At 41.7% G+C, this 21,762-nt stretch overlaps 2 protein-coding genes across 2 annotated transcripts; both read right to left on the bottom strand.

The window, feature by feature from the left end:
• Positions 1–593: 593 nt before the first annotated feature.
• Positions 594–7,817, bottom strand: LOC148128622 (vomeronasal type-2 receptor 26-like). The gene is made up of 3 exons (XM_087948709.1): positions 7,734–7,817; positions 5,578–5,704; positions 594–1,489 (listed from the first exon to the last, which is right to left on the bottom strand). Exons 1-3 carry the CDS (start codon positions 7,815–7,817, stop codon positions 594–596), a joined length of 1,107 nt encoding a protein of 368 aa, XP_087804835.1.
• Positions 7,818–13,964: 6,147 nt separating this feature from the next.
• On the bottom strand, positions 13,965–19,506 carry LOC113428124 (extracellular calcium-sensing receptor-like). The gene is made up of 4 exons (XM_026690680.2): positions 19,292–19,506; positions 17,282–17,573; positions 16,342–17,154; positions 13,965–14,231 (listed from the first exon to the last, which is right to left on the bottom strand). Exons 1-4 carry the CDS (start codon positions 19,504–19,506, stop codon positions 13,965–13,967), a joined length of 1,587 nt encoding a protein of 528 aa, XP_026546465.2.
• Between the last annotated feature and the right edge of the window lie 2,256 nt (positions 19,507–21,762).

Genomic DNA, 21,762 nt, shown 5'->3' with positions numbered 1-21,762 from the left:
CCCCTACTCAAGCAGGACATCCTATATCAGGGGTGTCAAACTTGTGACATCATGTTGTTGTCACATGATGTATCATGACTTTTCTCCCTTCACTAAATGGGGTGGGCGTGCCCAGCATGTGATGCATCTAGTCCGTGGGCCACGAGTTTGACACTCTGTCCTATATCATTCTATACAAGTGGTTGTCCAATCTCTAAATCAAATGGATGGCACACATATGAGAGAGCGAGAGAAAAGAGAGAGAGAGAGAAAAAATGAGAGAGAGAATGAGAGAGAGAGAATGAAAGAGAGAGAATGAATGAGAGAGAATGAGAGAAAGAGAATGAATGAGAGAGAGAGAGAGAGAAAGAGAATGAGAGAGAGAGAGATTGAGTCCTAACACAGTTTAAGTACATACATAAATTGAAAGTATAAGGGGGACATGTATTTATTGAAAGTGGTTAAAATTTCTATTGTGATGCAAAATAAAAGAAAAAAACAAGTTTGTGTTTGGGTACATTTGTGGTTTTTAAAGAAACATTGCACTATCCAATAATATTTTGGAAGAAATTAACTGGCATTTTTGGGAAAGATGTGCCAAATAAATGTATATGTTATTTTGAAAACAAATATTGTTTTGTATTCAGGTCTGGTCTTAAAAAAATAATATAACACTTGGGTATGAAGATGCAGCCCAGAAGTCCAGCACTCGAGGCCAAGATGGAGAAAACCTGCACAGCCACCATATATTTCCCTTTGGTGCTCAGGTAGGTGGGTACAAAGGTTACCCAGACATTGCAGAAGACCAGCATGCTGAAGGTGATGAGTTTGGCTTCATTGAAGGCCCCAGGTAGATTTCTGGCTAGGAAAGCCACTGTGAAGCAAACCAGAGCAAGGAAGGCCATGTAGCCAAGGGCACCATAGAACATGGCAACAGAGCCTTCATTACATTGCAGGACAATCTCTGCAGGTTCCGAGTCCATGTCTGACTCAAAGAATGGGGAAGAAGTGCCCAACCAGATGCTGCAGAGGATAATTTGGACACCAGAACACGAAAATATGATAGAATTAGCCAGGCTCTTCCCTAGCCATCTCTGCACTTTATTCCCTGGTTTTGTGGCCAAGAAGGCTAGCACCACCATGACTGTTTTGGCCAAGATGATAGAAATGGCAACTGAGAAGATGTTGCTGAAGGCTGTTTGTCGAAGAAGGCAAGTAGCTCTCCTTGGCTGGCCAATGAAAAGGAATGAGGTCAAGAAGGAGAGCAAGAGGGAGATGAGGAGGATGTAGGAGAGATCTCGATTGTTGGCTTTGACTATGGGAGTTTCTTGGAATTTAATGAAAATTCCAAAGACAAAACCTGTTACCAAAGACAGGAACAAGGCAAGGGAAGCCAGGATGATCCCCAGATTTTCTTGATAAGATAGGAAAGTTTCAGTCTTAGGAATACAGTCATCTTGATTGGTGTTTGGATACTGTTCTGCTGGACATTTGGTACATTTTTCAGCATCTGAAAAGAGTGAGATTAACATCTACTATCAAACATGTTCTTCCTTCAAAGGCATACAGGGACTCCTCAATTTAGATCACAGTCGGGACTAGAATTAAGCATGGCAGTTAATGAATCACACCTCATTATAGTACACATTTTGCCACAGATGTCAACCAAGCCACAGTTGTTAAGTGACTCTTGTGACTTTAGGCCAGTGATGGCTAAGCTTTTCCACATTGCATGCCAAAAGTGCATGGGTGTGCACGCTTGGGTGCCTGCACCCATGATTCAATGCATGCATGACTCCCCCACCCAGGGGTGGGATTCACATTTTTAACAACTGGTTCTGTTGGTGTGGCTTAGGTGCTGGGCGTGGCTTGGTGGTCATGTTATTGGCTGGGTGTGGCCAACTCAATATCACTCACATTGAGGCACGCATCTCCTCGCCTGGCCTCTCATGATTGTGGGGATGCTGCAATAGTCGTAAGTGTGAAAAACGGTCATAAGTCACTTTTTTCAGTGCCATTGTAACTTTGAATGGTCACTCCACACAAGCAAAGTACCAGCAAAGGAGGGAAAAATGACTCCAGAGAGGTTTCTGAGACAGGAAGTCTAGTCCTGCCAAGAATGTAATAAAGGTTAACAGAGAGGCAGTTTCTGTAAGCAACACCAGAATGTTTCCTTCCTCCCTTCCTTACAGGATTAGGCCAGTAATTTCTTCTCTGAACTGCTCTCTGAACCAATTCTCTGAACTGCTTAGAATGTTAACAACCGGTTCTAGCAAATAGGTGCAAACTGGTAGAATCCCACCCCTGCTCCTCCCCCTCCGCATGCGTGCGCAATCCCCTGTGCACGCACCATGTGCCTCTGCACATGCACATATGACCCCCCTGCACCGTACACCTCTGAGCATGCACATGCAACCCCCCTGCATGCCACATGCCTCCGAGCATGTGTGCGCTCCTCCTCCACTCATGTGCAGCAGATATCCAACAGTCAGCTCTCTAGTGGGGGGGGGGGGTGCATGCGCATGCACCATGAGGCTCTTCTGGGCAACCTCTCTTGTGCCGGCAGAAGTGGCTCTGTGTGCCACTTCCAGCACGCATGCTGTAGGTTCGCCATCACGGTTTTAGGCTAATGGGGTTTTCCTTATTGACTTTCTTGTTGGAAGCCAAGTGGGGAGGACACAAATAAGAACCACTAGGATGCTGCAGCCATTCTAAATACATGCCAGTTACTTTTCACATGATGATCAGGATGCTGAAATAGTCACAACTTCAAGGGTTTATGGTGTTGTGAGTGCCACTGTAACTTTGATTGGTTGCTACACAAATGGTTGTAAGTTGAGATCTCCATTTGGAATGAAAACAGGTGATGGTATAAATGAATCTGTACGGAGTAAGGTAGCACACAGCAATGATTAGGAAAATAATGTGACATAATGTAGAAGGGTAAGAGCCAAAGACCAATGAGGATCTCTGCACTCCTTTGCAGGAAGAGCTGTGTCTCCTTTTAGAGGTTGCATTGTTTGCATCCCAGACTCAGTGAATCACTTTCTGGAGAAGAACTTCAAAGCATTCCACAGCCCTCCCACCAATGATCCACAGAGATGATCATTGATACCCCTGTGCAGGACTAGGTCATGCACTGACAGTAGAAGGAGGTTGTGTCAAGCCTGAATCTGACTGGGCAATGGCTGGTTCCTCTCCGGTGGGGGATTTGTTTCGACTATGGGCTATTCTCACATGAATTCAGGTTGACAAAGTTTGGAGCTGAAGGCGGAGAGCAGAGGTGGATGGAGTCTTCAACCAAAACAACATAATTAGCTGATAAATCAGATACAGATAACAGATAACAGATAATCAGAGTTGGAAGGGACCTTGTAGGTCATCTAGTCCACCCCCTCACCCAAGCGAGAGACCCTGCACCATTTCTGACAAATGGCAGTCCAATCTCTTCTTGAAAGGCTCAAGTGATGAAGCTCCCACAACTTCTGAGGGCAACTTCTGTTCCATTGGTTGATTGTTCTCACTGTCAGAAAATTTCTCCTTATTTCCAGGTTGAATCTCTCCTTGATCAATTTCCATCCATTGTTCCTTGTCTGGCCTTTGGGTGCTTTAGAAAATAGCTTGACCCCCTTGACTCCTCTCTGTGGCAGCCCCTCAGATATTGGAAGACTGCTATCATGCCATTCCAAACAGCTGGCTGGCCAGAGGAAGAGGAGAGAAGTCACCAAGCAACCAGCCCTTATCCCGATTGAACAGTGTGACATATTGTTTTGGAAAAATGAGAAACTTTTACTTTAAGTGGGGTGGAAAGCACCGGAGCCTTTAATACTGGCTTTCCACTAGTTTGTGCCAAGATGATGTATCTCAATAAATTTGTTCTTTGAGGAAATGGAATGCCTCGGAGTTTGGTTTGTGATGGGTACGTTAATGGGAACCTGACAAGAATAGATTACAATAACAGTGTTGGAAGGGACCTTGGAGGTCTTCTAGTCCAACCCCCTGCTTAGGCAGGAAATCCTACACCATTTCAGACAAAGGGTTATCCAACATCTTTTTAAAAAACTCCCAGTGTTAGAGCATTTACAACTTCTGGAGGCAAGTTATTCAACTGATTAATTGTTTTAACTGACAGTTGGACTCAAAGCTTCAGTGGACACCACCATCTCTTATTCCTTTAAGAAGGAAGATATTTCCCACGAATGAAAGTGAAGATATTTCTCCTGACCTTCATAGGAAAACTGCCTGTTAGTGAAGGTGTATTACTTAGTTCTCCTTTATAAATGTAATGCTTTCCTCCAATTTGTGGTGGAATGTAATCTGGTTTCCCAGGAGGGAGAAGCTGCATTCAACAGGACCAAGAAAGAGGTACTTTGGTTGGGAGAAAGCGATTCAAGATACCTACTCTCTAGCCGTTCTCAGGGTATACCTTTAATGATGCAAGAACTTAGAAATAACTCTCTGTGTATGCCTTAGTTTTTGGAGCATGACAGCTTGGGCCAAGGAGATAGCCATATCTTCCTCCTTGACAGCAGTTCTCTGGGCTGCTGGATTCCACCATTTATTTTTCTTTACATCCACACCAGGTAATCAAGCACCAGTGATGGATGGATGAAAAACAAAAGTTCAGTTTTACTGTCCTTCCTGTAACTCCATGTAGAAGGGGAAACTCTTGTCAGTTTTACCCACTTAAAAAAAAAGAGAGACTCCTTTACTTCCCATTAAGGATGTTGAGGAAGGAAGGAAGGAAGGAAGGAAGGAAGGAAGGAAGGAAGGAAGGAAGGAAGGAAGGAAGGAAGGAAGGAGGGAAGGAAGGAAGGAAGGAAGGAAGGAAGGAAGGAAGGAAGGAAGGAAGGAAGGAAGGAAGGAAGGAAAGAGTACTGGTCCTGTTTCTCAACTTGTTAAGCTCAGCCTTTTATACTTGCATTAGTGGAGGAAGGGAAGAGGAGAATAAGGAGTTCTCAATTTCCTAAGAGAGACTCCAAGAAAACATGGCAGTATCACCACTAAATAAGAGAAGTTCAAGACATTCTATCTTCCTTTTAATGTCAAGCCCCCATTGTTTCCCTTTTTCTTAATATTCTGCTCATGATTTAAATTCCCATATCATTTCTTCTCACTCTTTATAAAATAATTATACATATTAAAAGAAAGTATCTTTTTAAAGCCAAGGTTTAAAATACATATTACATCATAATTTCATGATAAATGTTAGGATCTACCGTACTCCCAAATGTCTGCACGAGTGATGGGATTCAATTTTTTTTACTACCGGTTCTGTGGGTGTGGCTTGGTGGGCATGGCAGGGGAAGGATACTGTAAAATATCCAGTGCCACCCCACTCCTGGGGGAAGGTTACTGCAAAATCCCCACCTCACTAACCTGCTTTCCAGCTCTGTTCTCCTGTGCAGGGCAACAAAAGAAGACCCAGCCAATCAGCAGGGACTCGGGAGGCAGAGAATAGATGGGGGCAGGGCCAGTCAGAGGTGGTATTTGCCGGTTCTCCGAACTACCCAAAATTTCCGCTTCCAGTTCTTCAGAACTGGTCAGAACCTGCTGAATACCACCTCTGGTCCCCACCTTTTCATTGTAGTCACTCACCTTCTATGGTGGAGATGGTTCCTTCTGCACAAGGATGACAGTCATAGCAGCAGATGTGATTCCCTTCTTGAACTACCTTCATGAATCCAGGACAACAACTTTCCACACATTTGGAAGGAGGCAAAGGCTGAGGAGAGAGTGGGAAAATGTTCAGAAAATTAATTTATTTTCAGAAAAATGGCAAAGGAAGAAAGTGTTGGTGATCACAAGTTCAAGATTTATCTTTGACCCCATTAGAAGCCAATAAGAAATGCGAAACCCATCAAATGGATTCAACTACATATTCCTTCTCTGATTCTCTTCCATTCTGATGTTTCATATGCAATGCAAATTTACACTTTCATTTTAAATTTAGATATTGAATTTATCAGGAAAATGTTGGATGAGCTCTTTTCTTTGGCTAAGTAAACCATATAACTTGCATTTCTGGCACAATCTATTCCCCTTTCCATAAAACCATTAAATTGTTTGTATGAAAATTGAGAAATATATGTTATTAAATATGTTTCACAGTGATTATAATATATATATTATATATGTGTGTGTGTGTGTGTGTGTGTGCGTGTGTGTGTATGTATGTATATGTGTATATATGTATATATGTATATATATATATATATATGGCATTCAGCTTTGTTCGGGTATTTTCCCACATCATTGTAGTTGTGCTTTTAAAGTTGTAACAACATTTCGGCAGAATCTCATCTGCCATCATCAGGCTTCTGTATAGTGTTCATCTTTGTATAGTGTATAGTGCTACAACTTTAAAAGCACAACTACAATGATGTGGGGAAATACCCGAACAAAGCTGAATGCCATACATGTAAGTACCCGCGAAAACTTAAGAAAATATATATATATATGTTGTGACTCCGGGTTTGGAATCTGCTCCTTTGGCAGATGGGAGTTCGAGTGAAGAAGATATGGCAGCTGGCTTTGCTAAGTGACTTGGATGTTAGCCAGGATGAGGAAATGGATTTAACAAGGAGAGATGAACCTGAGTTAGTGGAGATGTCAGGACCTTCGACCTTCTCTAATTCTTCCTCTGAGCAACAGCCGGGAATAACTAACAAGGAAAACATGCGAGAGTTTTCCAGCGAAGAAGAGAACTTTGAAAGATCATGGCTCGACGTAAGAAATAGACGTAGGTTAAGACATCAAACTCAGTTAGGAAGGAGGCGTCGAGCCAGTGACTAATTAGGGAAATTAACACACTCCATAAGAGGATAAAAGGAAACGGCTGGGCTGGTGAAATTCGCCAGAAGCAAAGTGATTAATGGGAGCGAAAACATGACGAGAACTCTTGAGACTTTGAGAATTTATTGCCACGTCATGATTGCTGGACAGAGTGTGGATTTACTATTGAGGATTGGAATACCTCAATAGTTCTCTTGTGGGGGTTTGTTTTTTGGTTTGTGATATTTTTGGAACTGCTGAATTTCGTTTTGCTCACCTGTAACTAAAGGGGAGACATAACATTTTTGCTTCTGGCCATACAAACCATCTTCAAACCAAGATGGATCAAACCCAACTGCAGCGTTTGGTGGAGCAGCAACAGCAACAGATAAATCAACTGATACAGAGTAACCAGATACTCCAAAATCAGGTGACACAATTAGTGAACCATGTTTCAAGCTTGCAAAGTCCTGCTGCTGCTCCTTCAGCCCCTCCCTTGAGGAAAAGCCCGGTATCCATGCCGGAGAAATTTTCAGGGCAAACAGACATGTTCCCGGCATTTATGGGGCAGTGCCAATTATTTATAACCTTGAGGCCTGAGGACTTTCCAAATGACCGGGCTAAGGTAGGATTTATGATTAGCCTTTTATCTGGGCAGGCTGCCAAATGGGCTACTCCCTTGTTAATTCAAGATAGCCCTTTGTTGGATAATTTTCAAGGTTTTCTTCAGCAAATGAGGGTTATGTTTGAAAACCCAATTAAAACTCAGACTGTGGCTAGACGGTTATGGGACATTTATCAGGGGAAACGTCCCCTGCAGGAATACATTGCAGAATTTCGTTTACTTTGTATGGACTCTAACTGGAACGAACCAGCCCACATGGATGCATTTCAGGAGGGCTTGGCTGATACCATCAAGGATGAGTTAGTACATGCAGAGTGGGCTTCAACTCTGGATGCACTAGTGATACAGTGCTTACGTATTGAAGCCCGTTTACAACAGCGAGGAAGCAGACGGCCCGTTGTGGAACCACATTCTCGTTCTCGTTTACAAACCACACCATCGAAAGTTTTTCAAACCACGGTTAAGACGGAGGAGCCGATGGAGTTGGGAGCACTCTGCCCTTGCTAAATGGCGCGAGAACGTTCAAGAAGGTTTCAGGAAGGCTTGTGCCTTTATTGCGGGGGTCAGGGACATTTTGCTAATTCCTGCCAATGGAGAGGGACTCGCAGACCCATGCTTCAAACCACTCCTGAACTGTCGGGAAACGGGGTAGGCCTGACCTCGGGGAAACCCTAGGTCGGGCACGTTCTACACCCCAACCCCAAATTGCTGAAGTGAATCCTGTCCCTCCTCGGCATTTACTTTTGGACACTCGAATCTTTTTACAGTCCCAGAAGGAGGGAATCCCTGCAGTGGCGTTGGTGGACTCAGGGGCTACAACCAGTTTTATGGACAGGGCTTTTGCTACGCACTTTGGGATCCCATTGGTTGCTGTAGATCCACCCATTAAGGTGGAAACAGTGGATGAGCATGAGCTCAAGTCTGGGTCCATTCGTTTCGCCACCCAACCAGTGCGCATGGTTATTGGGGATCATGAGGAAACGATAAACTTCTACATCACTTCGGACCTTCATCTTCCCTTGGTACTCGGTGTGTCCTGGTTGCGTTTGCATGATCCGTTGGTGGCTTGGGTGCAGAACGCCATTTCCTTTCCAAGTCTCCAATGTGTGGATCATTTGCAACATATCTGCGCTGGTCAGGATATCGCCGCTTCCGCTGTTCCCATACCTTCGGAGCTATCGGATTTCTCCGACGTATTCAGCGAGAAGGAGGCGGACCATTTACCACCGCATCGTGCTTATGATTGTCCCATGGACCTGATACCGGATGCTCCACTGCCCAAGGGTCAGTTATACTCCATGTCGGAGCCCGAGTTGGTTGCACTTCGAGAGTTTTTAGATAAAAATTTGGCTCGGGGATTTATTCGCCCATCGCCGTCCCCTCTTTCGGCTCCCGTTCTTTTTGTTAAAAAGAAGTCGGGAGAGCTCCGTTTATGTTGTGATTACCGCCGGTTGAACGCCATCACAGTGAGGAATAGTTACCTTTGCTGCTCATTCTGGAATTGATGGAGCGGTTGCGGGAGGCTACTATCTTCACTAAACTCGATCTGCGTGGGGCCTACAACCTGGTTCGGATGTGCAAGGGGGACGAGTGGAAGACGGCATTTGGTACTCGTTATGGCCATTTCTAGTACACCATCATGCCATTTGGTCTGACCAACGCTCCCGCGGTATTCCAGCTTTGATGAACGACATTTTTTGGGACATGCTAAATAGGTTTGTTGTGGTGTATCTGGGTGACATTTTGATATACTCTCGGTCCAGGGATCACCACCTTCATCAGGTCCATCAAGTGCTTCAGCGTCTTCGTGAGCATAAACTCTATGCGAAACTGGAGAAGTGTTTCTTTTTTCAGTCGTCAATAGAGTTTTTATTATCTCTCCTGAGAGAGATTATATATATATAATTAAGTTTTTGTGGGTATCTCCACAGCACAAGCCAAGCAAACACCTGGGCACAAAGAGACCCCCCCCAATACCTCCAGCTCAAACACACCCCAACCAGGCATGCAGATGAAACCTAGCTTCCTAATAAATGATAGCCATCCGTTTACTCGGAGCGAAGCAGCACTAAAAGCCTCCAATACAGGAAATACAATGTTGCCAGTCAATCAAGACAAAAAACACTACAAAACAGACAGAAGATATTAGAAACACCAATCAAGCAGAACACAGCAAACTCCAAGACCAATAAACACAGACCAAGACTCCCAACCAATCAGGATGAAGAAAAAACCATTCTGGCACAGCAGTAGGCTAGCCCCAAATTTAAAACAGAAATGGCTGTGAAAGTCTGACTCACAGACGAACACTATACAGAAGCCTGATGATGGCAGATGAGATTCTGCCGAAACGTTGCTACAACTTTAAAAGCACAACTACAATGACGTGGGAAAATATCCGAACAAAGCTGAATGCCATACATGTAAGTACCCACGAAAACTTAAGAATATATATATATATATATATATATATATATATATATATATATATATATATATATATATATATATATATATATATATATATGGATCTTTGGTTATTCGGGTTTTCTCCGCTAAGATTCAAAGTATCTAGGCAACGTTTCGATGAAGTCTCATTCATCATCTTCAGGCTTGCTTCTTTGGCTCTGTGCTTCTCAGAGTGATGTGAGCTTTCAGCTGCTTCTTCCTTCTAACTGCCAGTGGGGGTGTGACTTGACTGGGTGGGGGCTTGGCTGCGTTCCGATTGGGTGGGGGTGTGTTCTCATTGGTTGGAGGCTTGGCTGTGTTCTGATTGGTTGGGGGGCTGGCCGTGTTCTGATTGGCTGGAGGCGTGCTCTGTTCAGGTGGGGGCTTGGCCGTGCTCAGGCTAGTCCCAGCTGCTGGGGGATTTGAGCTGGAGCACCCATGGGATCACCCCTCTCACCTGTCATCGCAAACCTCTACATGGAACACTTTGAAACACAAGCTCTAGAAAAATATGATCACAAACCCAAACTCTGGCTCAGATACGTAGATGACACCTTCATAATCTGGCCACACAGGAAAGAAAAACTGAACAACTTCCTCACACACCTCAACAGCCTACACCCCAAAATACAATTCACCATGGAAACAGAAGCTAACAATCAACTTCCCTTCCTAGATGTCTTGGTATACAAAAAACCCAATGGCTCCCTAGGACACACCATCTACCAAAAGAAAACACATACAAACCGCTATCTACATGCACTCTCACACCACCACCCAGCACAGATCAATTCCGTAGCTGAGACACTCATCTCCAGAACAAAATGCTTAGCTGATGAACAACACCTAAAAACCGAACTAAACACTCTCACCAACGTACTAACAGCCAATGGATTTCAAAGAAAGAAGATCACCTACCTAATCCAAAAAGAAACCCCAACCAAAATCCAAGACAGAGAACAAGAGAACGGCAAAGCCCTCCTCCCATATAAAAGGCACTACAGACAAAATCAGCAAGATCCTCCAAAAACACAACATTAAAACAGCATTCTGCACAAACAGAAAAATATCCACCATCCTAAGAAACCCTAAAGACAAAATCGAGTTAGAAAACCAAGGAGTATATGAAATCCCTTGCACTGCCTGCCTCACCACATACATTGGACAAACTAACAGAAGAATAAGTGCACGCGTTGAAGAACATAAGAACTCAATCAAAAAAGAAGAACCAACCTCTTCCCTGGTCCAACACCTCAAAGCCACAGGACATGAGATTGACTTTAAAAATACCAGAACTATCGCCAAAACTGAACACTTCAGCAGCAGAATAATCAGAGAAGCCATAGAGATAGAAAAACGCCCACACAGCATGAATAAAAGAGATGACACCTCCCGCTTACCAGCCATTTGGAAACCCGCCCTCATGAACAGATGAGTACCCAACATGATGAATGACACCAGACCCACACCCACGAGGGCCACACAAGATGCCACCACCACACTTCCACGTAAAAATCAGACTCACACCCACACAGAAGATGAGACACGACCACAGACCAGAAGCCGCACTGCAGCTGCATCACTACCCACTTCAAACCCATCTGAGCCATACATGAAGCGAACTGACCCCCACCATGAAGATGTGGCACGACCACGAACTCAAAGCCAAACAGCAAGATCCCAGCTCACCAGCTCAAATCCCCCAGCAGCTGGGACTAGCCTGAGCACGGCCAAGCCCCCACCTGAACAGAGCACGCCTCCAGCCAATCAGAACACGGCCAGCCCCCAACCAATCAGAACACAGCCAAGCCTCCAACCAATGAGAACACACCCCCACCCAATCGGAACGCAGCCAAGCCCCCACCCAGTCAAGTCACACACCCACTGGCAGTTAGAAGGAAGAAGCAGCTGAAAGCTCACATCACTCTGAGAAGCACAGAGCCGAAGAAGCAAGCCTGAAGATGATGAATGAGACTTCATCGAAACATTGCCTAGATACTTTGAATCTTACGCAGGAGAAAACCCGAATAACCAAAGATCCACATACAAATACCATGAGAACCTCAGAAAATATATATATATATATATATATATATATATATATATATATATATATATATATATATATATATATATATATATATATATATATATATATATAATCCAAAAATACCTACAGACCAAAAATATCTACAGAAGTAAATTTCAAAGCTAAAACACACAGCTGCTTTGAAGACAAAGGAATGTTTCTTTTCAGTGTTATTGACTACAATATTAATTTCTGCTTTGCCGATTAATTGTAAGACCACTGATACAAAAATAATTTATTAACCAATACATTGTTTAAAATCAAAGTAATGTATAAAATTATAGAAACATATAATCACTTCTCTAATTAAGAATTCTCTGAAGAAACTAAAAATGAACACATTCAAATAGAAATTAAAAGTTAATTAGTCCTTCATGAATAATTTTGATACCCTATTTTACTCCCTTAACTTTGTTTCATTAACCTGCATGCATGCAGGTATTTTTAACTTCAGCATAATGAAGCTAGGGAATTTCTGTGACTTTCATTAAGTGTAAGCAATATTTGTGTCTCTTTAAGAAATGATTCATCATTTATTTTTATTTTGTGAAAAGGTTAGTATGTTGGAATAAAAAATCGATCAGAGGAGTATATTTTTCATGGCCAATGCAAAAAAAGTGGTATCCACTACAGAGGTTTTCACTTTAGAAAACCTGATCAACTGTCAGGAAGATTCATTGAAAACAATCCCCACACCTATCCCCAAAGTGTAACCTTTTGTGGCCATCTTCTGTGGAATAAAATAAATATTAACAGTATAACAGAGTTAGAAGGGACCTTGGAGGTCTGTTAGTCCAATCCCCTGCACAGGCAGGAAACCCTATACCATTTCAGACAAACCTCTTCTTAAAAATGTCCAGTGTTGGAGCATTTACAACTTCTGGAGGCAAGTTATTCCACTGATTAATTATTCTAACTGTCAGGAAATTCTCCTTATTCTAAGCTGGTTCTCTCCTTGATTAGTTTCCACCCATGGCTTCTTGTCCTGTCCTCAGGGGCTTTGGAGAATAGGTTGATCCAGTGGTGGGATTCTATTTTTTTTACTACTGGTTATGTGGGCATGGTGTGGCTTGGTGGGTGTGGCAGGGGAAGGATACTGTAAAATCCCCATTCTCTCCCCACCCCACTGACCTGCTTTCCAGCTCCATTCTCCTGTGCATGGCAACCAAAGAAGACCCAGCCAATCAGCTGGGACTCATGAGGCAGAGAATAGATGGGGCGGGGCCAGTCAGAGGTGGGATTTGCCGGTTCTCCGAACTACTCAAAATTTCCGCTATTGGTTCTCCAGAACTGGTCAGAACCTGCTGAATACCACCTCTGGGTTGACTCCCTCTGCTTCGTGGCAACCCCTGAGATATTGGAACACTGTTATCATGTCCCTCCCAGGCCTTCTTTTCATTAAACTAGGCGAACCCAATTCCTACAACTGTTCTTCGTATGTGTTAGCCTTCAGTCCTAATAATCTTTGTTGCTTTTCTCTGCACTCTTTCTTCTTTATATTGTGGTGACCAAAACTGCATGCAACGTTCTAGGTTTGGTCTTACCAAGGCATTAGAAAGAAGGCAAGAGAAGAAGAGAAAAAGAAAAGAATTTCTGTAACCGTTCTTCGTATATATAGCCCACAGCTCTCTAGTCATTCTTGTTGCTCTTCTCTGTACTCTTTCCAGACTCTCAACATCTTTTTTATATTGTGGTGACCAGAATTGTATGCAGTATTCCAAGTGTGGTCTTACTAAGGCTTTGTAAAGCAGTATTAGAACTTTGTGTGATCTTGATTCCTTCCCTCTATTAATGCAGCCTAGGACTTTGTTGGCTTTTTTGGAAGCTGCAGCACACTTCTGGCTCATATTTAAGTGACTGTCTACTAGGACTCCAAGATCCCTCTTGCAGTTGCTACTGTTGAGCCAGGTACCATCTTCTATTCTCTACCTGTGCATTTTTTTGTTGCCTAAATGTGAAACCTTTCCGTTCTTTACACTAAATTTCATTTTGTTCGATAGGCCCCAATGTTCAAGTGTGTCACGATCCCCCTGTAGCTTGAACCTTTCTTCAGGAGTGTTGGCCATTCCTGCCATCTTGGTGTCCCACCTTGTTCAACATTTCCACCTGTGGGATACTCTTCTGCTCGATGATAACTTTAACATTCTGAGATGTTTGTTTTTCTACTCTCCCAGATTTCACTCTCTTGACAGATGTATTGGGAAAAATGACCCAGTTCACAATGTCCAGATCAGCTGTAAGATCTCCTTTCTCATCCAAATATACCCCTTCTATGGAATTATTGTGAAACTGAGAGCTTTGAAGAAAGGAGTGAAGCTGGAAAGGAAAGGAAGAATTTAGAAAGGGCACCGACAGTTCTTTGAAAAGATCCATGGGTCTGAATATTTCTCTCTTTCAGTTCAAAACCAGGTTCTATTATCAGTTTCCCACTTGGTTAGGAGAGTATCAATAAGCACAGGAACAACAGCTGTAGATTAGTACTGTGATTGCAAAAGATAGGAGTTTCGACATCTGGTCATGTCCCATTTCCCACTGCTTTAACACAGCAGTGCTTGTGCACAGTGAGATGGGTAATATAAATAAACAACTCCTTTCAGAGCAAACAACTACTTCTTTTTTTCAGCTAAAATTATTAACCTTAAAAAAAAAAATCAGCCATTCAGATTTTTCTTTAACTTTAGGAGTATTGTGTGATTTTTCTTTTTTGTTGTATCATTAATTGCCCAAGTGAGGTGGATCATATTTAACTTATCCTATCTTAGTATAACTGAGGATCTAAAGGTCCACAATATCTCTTTTCTTGCTAAAATCATTCCTTTCAGTGATTAGAGAACATTATCTGATTGTCTCCCATGATATAAAGTATAAATACGGGTTGGCTCCTTCTTAGTATAGCTGTCAACTTGTAAAGCATTCCTGGTCTGCTCTTGAGTTTCCATAGGTAGGAGAGGGGAGAACTGATGGAGAAGCTCAGATGTTATGACCAGAAGCACATTCCACACATACCTTTCTCCAGATTTTATCCCAGGTTACTAGGCAACCTGGAGAGGCATGTTTTCTACAGCCCGCAAAAGTGCTCCATTGGATAATGTAACACCCCAGGAGCAGGGGGAAATAGGGTCATAGGTGGGCAGTAAATTACATGGGGCAGAGCCGACTGCACTTGGGAAGTGCTGACATGTTGCTCCTAATAAATAATTGGATTTCTTTTGAAACTTGGCTCAAGGCTCATGAATTAATTAGGGCATCCGTTGGAACTCTGACAAAAGCTTTAATACTGCTTCAGTTAACTGATCAAAACTGCTGAAAGCAGAGAAGAACTCCCATGTACCATCATGCCATATGTACTAGAAGGAGCATGACAGTATATATGTTGTGTATGCTGCTTTCTACATGAATGCTTCTTCTTGTAAATTGCTCTCAGTCTTTGGAAACCTCTAACATTTTGGCTGTTTTTCTTTTTCTGTGCTTCCTTATAATGGACCACTGCATAAAGTGAATTGTTTGCCTTCCTTTTGTACAATACATTGAGAAAAAGATTAAATTATCACAGACAGGGGATTTTTTAAAAAATGCATCGCCCAGCATAGGAATGACAAATATTCCTTGTGCTGGCTCTCCAAACTGCCACTGCTCAATATTTGACCACTTTGTTCATCATTAGCATCAAATTCTAATTAATTGTTAACAAACATGCTTCAACCAGCTAAACTTCCCAGCCCAGTGAAGATTGGCCATGTGCTGCCACTTGCTTAGACCTGCCAATCCTACTCTCTCCAACCCTACTGAAATATGAGAACTTTGGAAAAAGAATAAAGTTGCTGATAGCCAAGGAAAGGAGAGAGGCTCCAGGTAAAGGAAGTCATTGAATGGCAGGGAAGCCTATTGATAGGAATTGCTGGGCAGAAGTATTAGGATTGTCCAGCCTATTGGATGGATTGAATGGAGTTCTCTGAGATACAGGAGAGAGAAATGCCAAGAAAAGAGGCCTGAACACAGTATAATATTTTGGCCAATGAAATGGCCAAATGAAATAGAAGCCCTCGAAAGTTGTGGGAGCATCATCACTTGAGACTTTCAAGAAGAGATTGGATTGCCATTTGCCAGAAATGGTGTAGAGTCTCCTGCTTGGGCAGGGGGTTGGAATAGATGACCTACAAGGTCCCTTCCAACTCTGATTATCTGTTATCTGAAGCATTACTGAACAACTCAGAGGTTGAAGTATTTATTATGACAACAATTAAAAGCAGAAATATTGCAAAAACAACGATAAAAGGAAATGAAAATGAGAAGAAGTGAATGGAAAGTTGGACTTAGGTTAAATTTGAATTTTAGGATAATTTAATTTAAAACGTAACTAAAGCATCCCCTTAACAAACAGATTCCCACCTGCAGAGGAAACATGTCTGATGGAAAAGAAAAATACCTGCCAAGCCTTTAGCTTTGGAACTTTGACCTTCATATCTCTGTTCATTACTGTTCTCTTGAATAAGGATATATAAGCTGAATTTAAGATCCTTCCCACAGCCCAAATGGTGTTGTAAATGAGATAGCTATCCAGAGCCAGGACTCGATCAATCTCCTCTTTCCTCAGAGCCATCAGGTCTTCTCTCTGTCTGCATCGCCTCCAAATGTTCACTGAAATGTCATCCTTCATGGATGAACATGTAAAGGTCTTCTTCATAAAGTTACTTAGAGATGAATGAAAGAGATGTAAAGCATCATAATTTGCCCATTTCCTTTTCCGTATCAGAAAGGAAAAAATGGCACTGAAATATTTTAAGGAGAAGTTATTATACATCAATTCAGGACTCAGATCCCAGTGAGCTGCGGTGATCCAGACTTTTCCTGCAATAGGTTCTTGAATTCTTTGAAATGCTTTTTGTGCAATCATCATTCCTACATGGAATGAACTAGTCTCTGAACCATAAACAAAGACGTTGACATGTCTCCACTTGAAATATTCTTCAAGTATAAAAATTATATTAAGCACATTTAATGGAAAGGTTTTATGTATAACTGCACAAATGCCATTCCTTAACATCAAAGAAGACATTATCCTCATGAACCTCTCCCCCTGGTCAGTTTCTGGAGCAATCAGACCAACCAAGGTCCACTTGAAATGGAGGAGCAGCTTGACCATTCCTGGGTACTGGACACCTTCAGCAGGTAGCATTGGATTGAAGAAAGGAAACAGAATTTTATCTCTCAGGATCTTAGAAGCAAAACTGTAGCTGATCTGAAAGGAATGGAAGATGATGGTAGTTTAAATTTAACAAGCAAAACAGAATTTCTCTCATTTCCATTATACAACTCTGCTTTCCATTTGTGGCATGACTGAAAACTGTCTTCCCAAAAAGACACACCTGTGGAATTTTGTAGGTGCCCAACATGGTTGAGATCTGGATGGAAATGCCCGTCTCAGCTTCTTCCAACACAACCACTGTGTTTCTTTGCCTTCCGCACCTGTAGTTGGGAACATTGGCCTCTCCGTCTGAAAGCAAATCCAGCAAAGCATTTGGCGTCATTTCTACCTTGAAAAAATTTTCATAGATATTATAACCCAGGGTGATGTTGGGTAAGAGATGGCCATTCTGGTTGATGTCCTCGGTTGCAAAAAGGAAGGGCAGAAATTTCCAAAAACGTTTTCTTCCACGTCTGCAGGTATTAACATAATGATGAAAGTAACATTTAACTATCCTTCCACGATACTTTTAACCTATTCAACCACCATTATTCCTCCAAACTGTTTGCAATGTTCCAAACTATTACCATAGAAAAAGAATAAAAATAATTTTAAAAAATGCATCATACCTTATTTCACAGGCCCTCTCACAGTTGGTTACTATTTCAAATTCATGCCTTGGTCTTCAAGGTTTTATTGCATATTTGAGGGTGGTTGCCTAAATCTTAACGTGTGTGAATGATATGCCCATATAGCTAAAAGAAAGTATTGATTAGTAGCTCTTGTATATTCTAGATATTACAAGTATTCTTTGAATTTTTCCAGGAGTTTCACTGAAAAAAGATTCCTGCATGAATGACATTTAGAAGCTTTGAAAGACCAGGTTATTTTTCCTAACTCTGAGGCAGAGTAAAGCTTGAACCTCAGATGGATGGAACTTTGTTGGTGTTTATGTTTTATTGGGGACGGTGCATGATTTCCCCCTGTTTTCTATTTTTTAATATACTTTTAATTGTAAGCCACCCAGAGTCAAACAGCTTATGAATAGAAAGAAGGCAGGCAGGCAGGCAGGAAGAAATTTTGGACCTGGACAGCCTAGAACTATGCCACCTATGGTCTGATTTAAGCTTAGTACACAAAATTGTCTGCTTTAACATCCTACCTGTCAATAACTACTTCAGCTTCAACCACAATAATAAACGGGCAAACAATAGATACAAACTCAAAGTAAATTGCTCCAAACTTGATTGCAGAAAATACGACTTCAGCAACAGAGTGGTCCATGCCTGGAATGCCCTACCTGTTGTTATATCCTCAACCCCCCAAAACTTTTAACCTCAAACTGTCTACCATGGACCTCACCCTATTCCTAAGAGGTCTGTAAGGGGTGTGCATAAGCGCACCAGTGTGCCTACCATCCCTGTCCTACTGTTCCCATTTATTCATAATCATTTATTATGTATATACTTATATGTTTATACTTATATGTTTATATGTTATCTTTATACTTATACTTGTTTTCTCATACATGCTTGACAAAATAAAATAAATAAATAAAGGAAGGAAGGAAACAACCAAGCAACCAATTAATATAACAGAGATAATAATTTCATTTAAAGATTTTTAGGACCTTGACATGAACTTGAAGGCAGATAGCAGATAATCAGAGTTGGAAGGGACCTTGTAGGTCATCTAGTCCAACCCCCTGCCCAAGCGGGAGACCCTACACCATTTCTGGCAAATGGCAGTCCAATCTCTTCTTGAAAGTCTCAAGTGATGGCACTCCCACAACTTCCGAGGGCAACTTCTGTTCCATTGGTTGATTGTTCTCTCTGTCAGAAAGTTTCTCCTTATTTTCAGGTTAAATCTCTCCCTGTTCAGTTTCCATCCATTGTTCCTTGTCTGGCCTACAGGCGCTTTAGAAAATAGCTTATGTTCTATGCAGAAAAAAAAATAGCAGCATCAGTTGGTTCCTCTGTGTCTACATTCTAGATCTGGCCATAGGATGGGAAGGAAAATGGAGGGAGGGCAAACATTGATTGAGTTCTGACACTTGACAGCTCAAAGTGAGCTTTGTCGTTTGCAGTTTGCAACTGGGACCCAAAGGTAGAATCAAAGTAAGTTAGAAAAAAATAACAGATCAAGGGGTTAATGGAGTGGCTGTAATGCTATGCAGGAAAGATTGACTTACGAAGAGAATTTTCTTGAAGGGCTTCCACTGAAGCTTAATGAATGAAACGTAGCCTTTGTGGTAGAGATTATGCCACTAATGGAATAATCTCCTGGCTTGTAATGATTATTTGGGTTCACTTTACCCTGCTCCAGAGTCAGGAGGCATTTGGCTTTGCGCATCCCACTGTCTGTCTGTGGCCACTGAAGCAGCAGAAGGAGGAGCACCAGCAACATGACGTGAGCCTTTTCTGGGGCATCTGCTTTTTAGCAAAGAATGAGAAGAAGAGGTGGAAGAAACCAAATCCTGCAAAAGAGAAGCTTCAGATCCAGGCAGGGTCCAGTCAAGGAATGGAAACACAGGTCCTGCTTGTCTTGAAACTACCCTCAGATGTCTCCAAAGCTATGTATGCATCCAGCTTTTGACCAAGATTCCATCTTACATTGTTTCTAAATCTGATATTTTCATCAAAACATATTCCAACGTGTTATTGTTAAATTTTCTGAAAGTTTACTCTCTAGGGTACTAACAGAAGGACGAAAAGAAATCACTATGATTTGGATAATTGCAAGTAAGAGCAAAGTAACCTCTCTGCACTCTGGTATCCAAAGGGAGAACTAACAGATGTAGCTTAAAACTTTGAAGGAGAGACTGGAAAAAATTGCCCCACAAGTATTCAGTAACACACTTTTAAAAAATCCAAGATTCAGAAAGATATTTATTTATATTTATTTATTTTTGTCAATTGCTTACAAGATAATAGGTATAAGTAGAAACATAGTTATGAATAAATGGATACACATAAGAAAAATAAAAGAAAAAGTATAAAAGAAACAATAGCACAGGGACAGTAGGCACGTTGGTGCGCTTATGCACGCCCCCAACAGACCTCTTAGGAAAGGGGTGAGGTCAATAGTAGACAGTCTAAGGTTAAAGTTTTTGGGGTTTGGGGAAAAAAACCACAGAGTCAGGTAGAGTATTCCAGACATTGACCACTCTGTTGCTGAAGTCGTATTTCCTGCAATCAAGTTTGATGCGATTAACCTTTGTATCTATTGTTTGCTCTTGCGTTGTTATGGTTGAAGCTGAAGTATTCATTGACAGTGTATATGTGTACATTGACAATAAATACATTCATTGCAATGTATGATTTTAAATACTATACTTAGATCAGACCGAAGGTGGCGTAGTTCTAGGTTTTCTAGGTCTAGAATTTCGAGTCTGGTGTCATAAGGTATTCTGCAATGAGTAGAGGAGTAGAGAACTCTTCTTGTGAAATATTTCTGGACTTTTTCAACTGTGTTAATATCAGATACGTAATATGGGTTCCAGACTGATGAGCTGTATTCGAGTATTGGTCTAGCAAATGTTTTGTATGCTCTAGTTATTAGTGTAATATTACCAGAGAAAAAGCTACATAAGATTAGGATAACAACTCTTAATGCCTTTTTGGCTATGTAGTTACAGTGGGCTCTAGCACTTAGGTCATTTGAGATGAGTACTCCAAGATCCTTGACAGAGTTTGGATCATCAACAAGGTCTTGAGTATTCAGCCTGTATTTTATTTTCTGATTTTTTTTGCCAATATGTAGGACAGAGCATTTATTTGTTGAGATTTGAAGTTGCCAATTGTTTAACCATTCTGATACATAGTCAAGGTTTTTTTTGAAGGGTAGCAGTATTCTCTGTGGTGTTGAATAGCTTTACATCATCAGTGAAGAGAATGCAGTTGCTCTTGATATGATCACAGAGGTCATTTATGTAGAGTATGAAAAGAGTTGGTCCTAGAACACTGCCTTGGGGGACACCACTGTTGACAGGTACAGAATTTGATAGGGCGCTCCCAATTTTGGCCATTTGTTGTCTGTTTGACAGGAATGCTTCTATCCAGTTATGCAGGTGTCCAGAGATACCATAAGATTTTAGTTTTAGAAGTAGTTTGTCGTGGACCACTGAATCAAAGGCTTTACAGAAGTCTATGTAGATTGCGTCTATTGCTTTGCCCTGATATAATTGTGTAGTCCATATGTTTTTGCAGTATAAGAGTTGCAGATTACATGATAGTTTTTTCCTAAAACCAAATTGTTTATTAGAGAGTAGGTTGTTTGTTTCTAAGTGGAGGATGATGGATTGGTTAATAATTGATTCCATGACTTTACAGGTGACGCAGCATAAAGAGATTGGTCTGTAATTTTCAACTAGGCTGGGGTCTCCCTTTCTGAAGATGGGGATGACCGTGGCTTGTGACCATAGTTTTGGCAAGGAGCTGGTCCTGAAAGATTTTTCAAAGATTATGCTTAGAGGTTCGGCTATAGCACTGGGTAGATTTTTAAAGAAGTAGGCACATATTCTGTCCGGTCCAATAGATAGAGATAGTTTTAGATTGCACAGTGCTTTTTCAACAGTGTCTTCTGTAAAATCGATATGTATTAGATCATTGTAGTTGTCTGTGGTTCGACTAGGAAATACTGGGCATGGTCCATTGCTGTTTA

Source organism: Notechis scutatus, unplaced genomic scaffold (assembly GCF_049901735.1).
Source record: "Notechis scutatus isolate UNSWTSFEM ecotype Mainland unplaced genomic scaffold, rNotScu1.2 NSCUCTG87, whole genome shotgun sequence".
Taxonomy (NCBI): domain Eukaryota; kingdom Metazoa; phylum Chordata; class Lepidosauria; order Squamata; family Elapidae; genus Notechis; species Notechis scutatus.
This window is presented reverse-complemented; position numbering and strand designations above follow the sequence as displayed.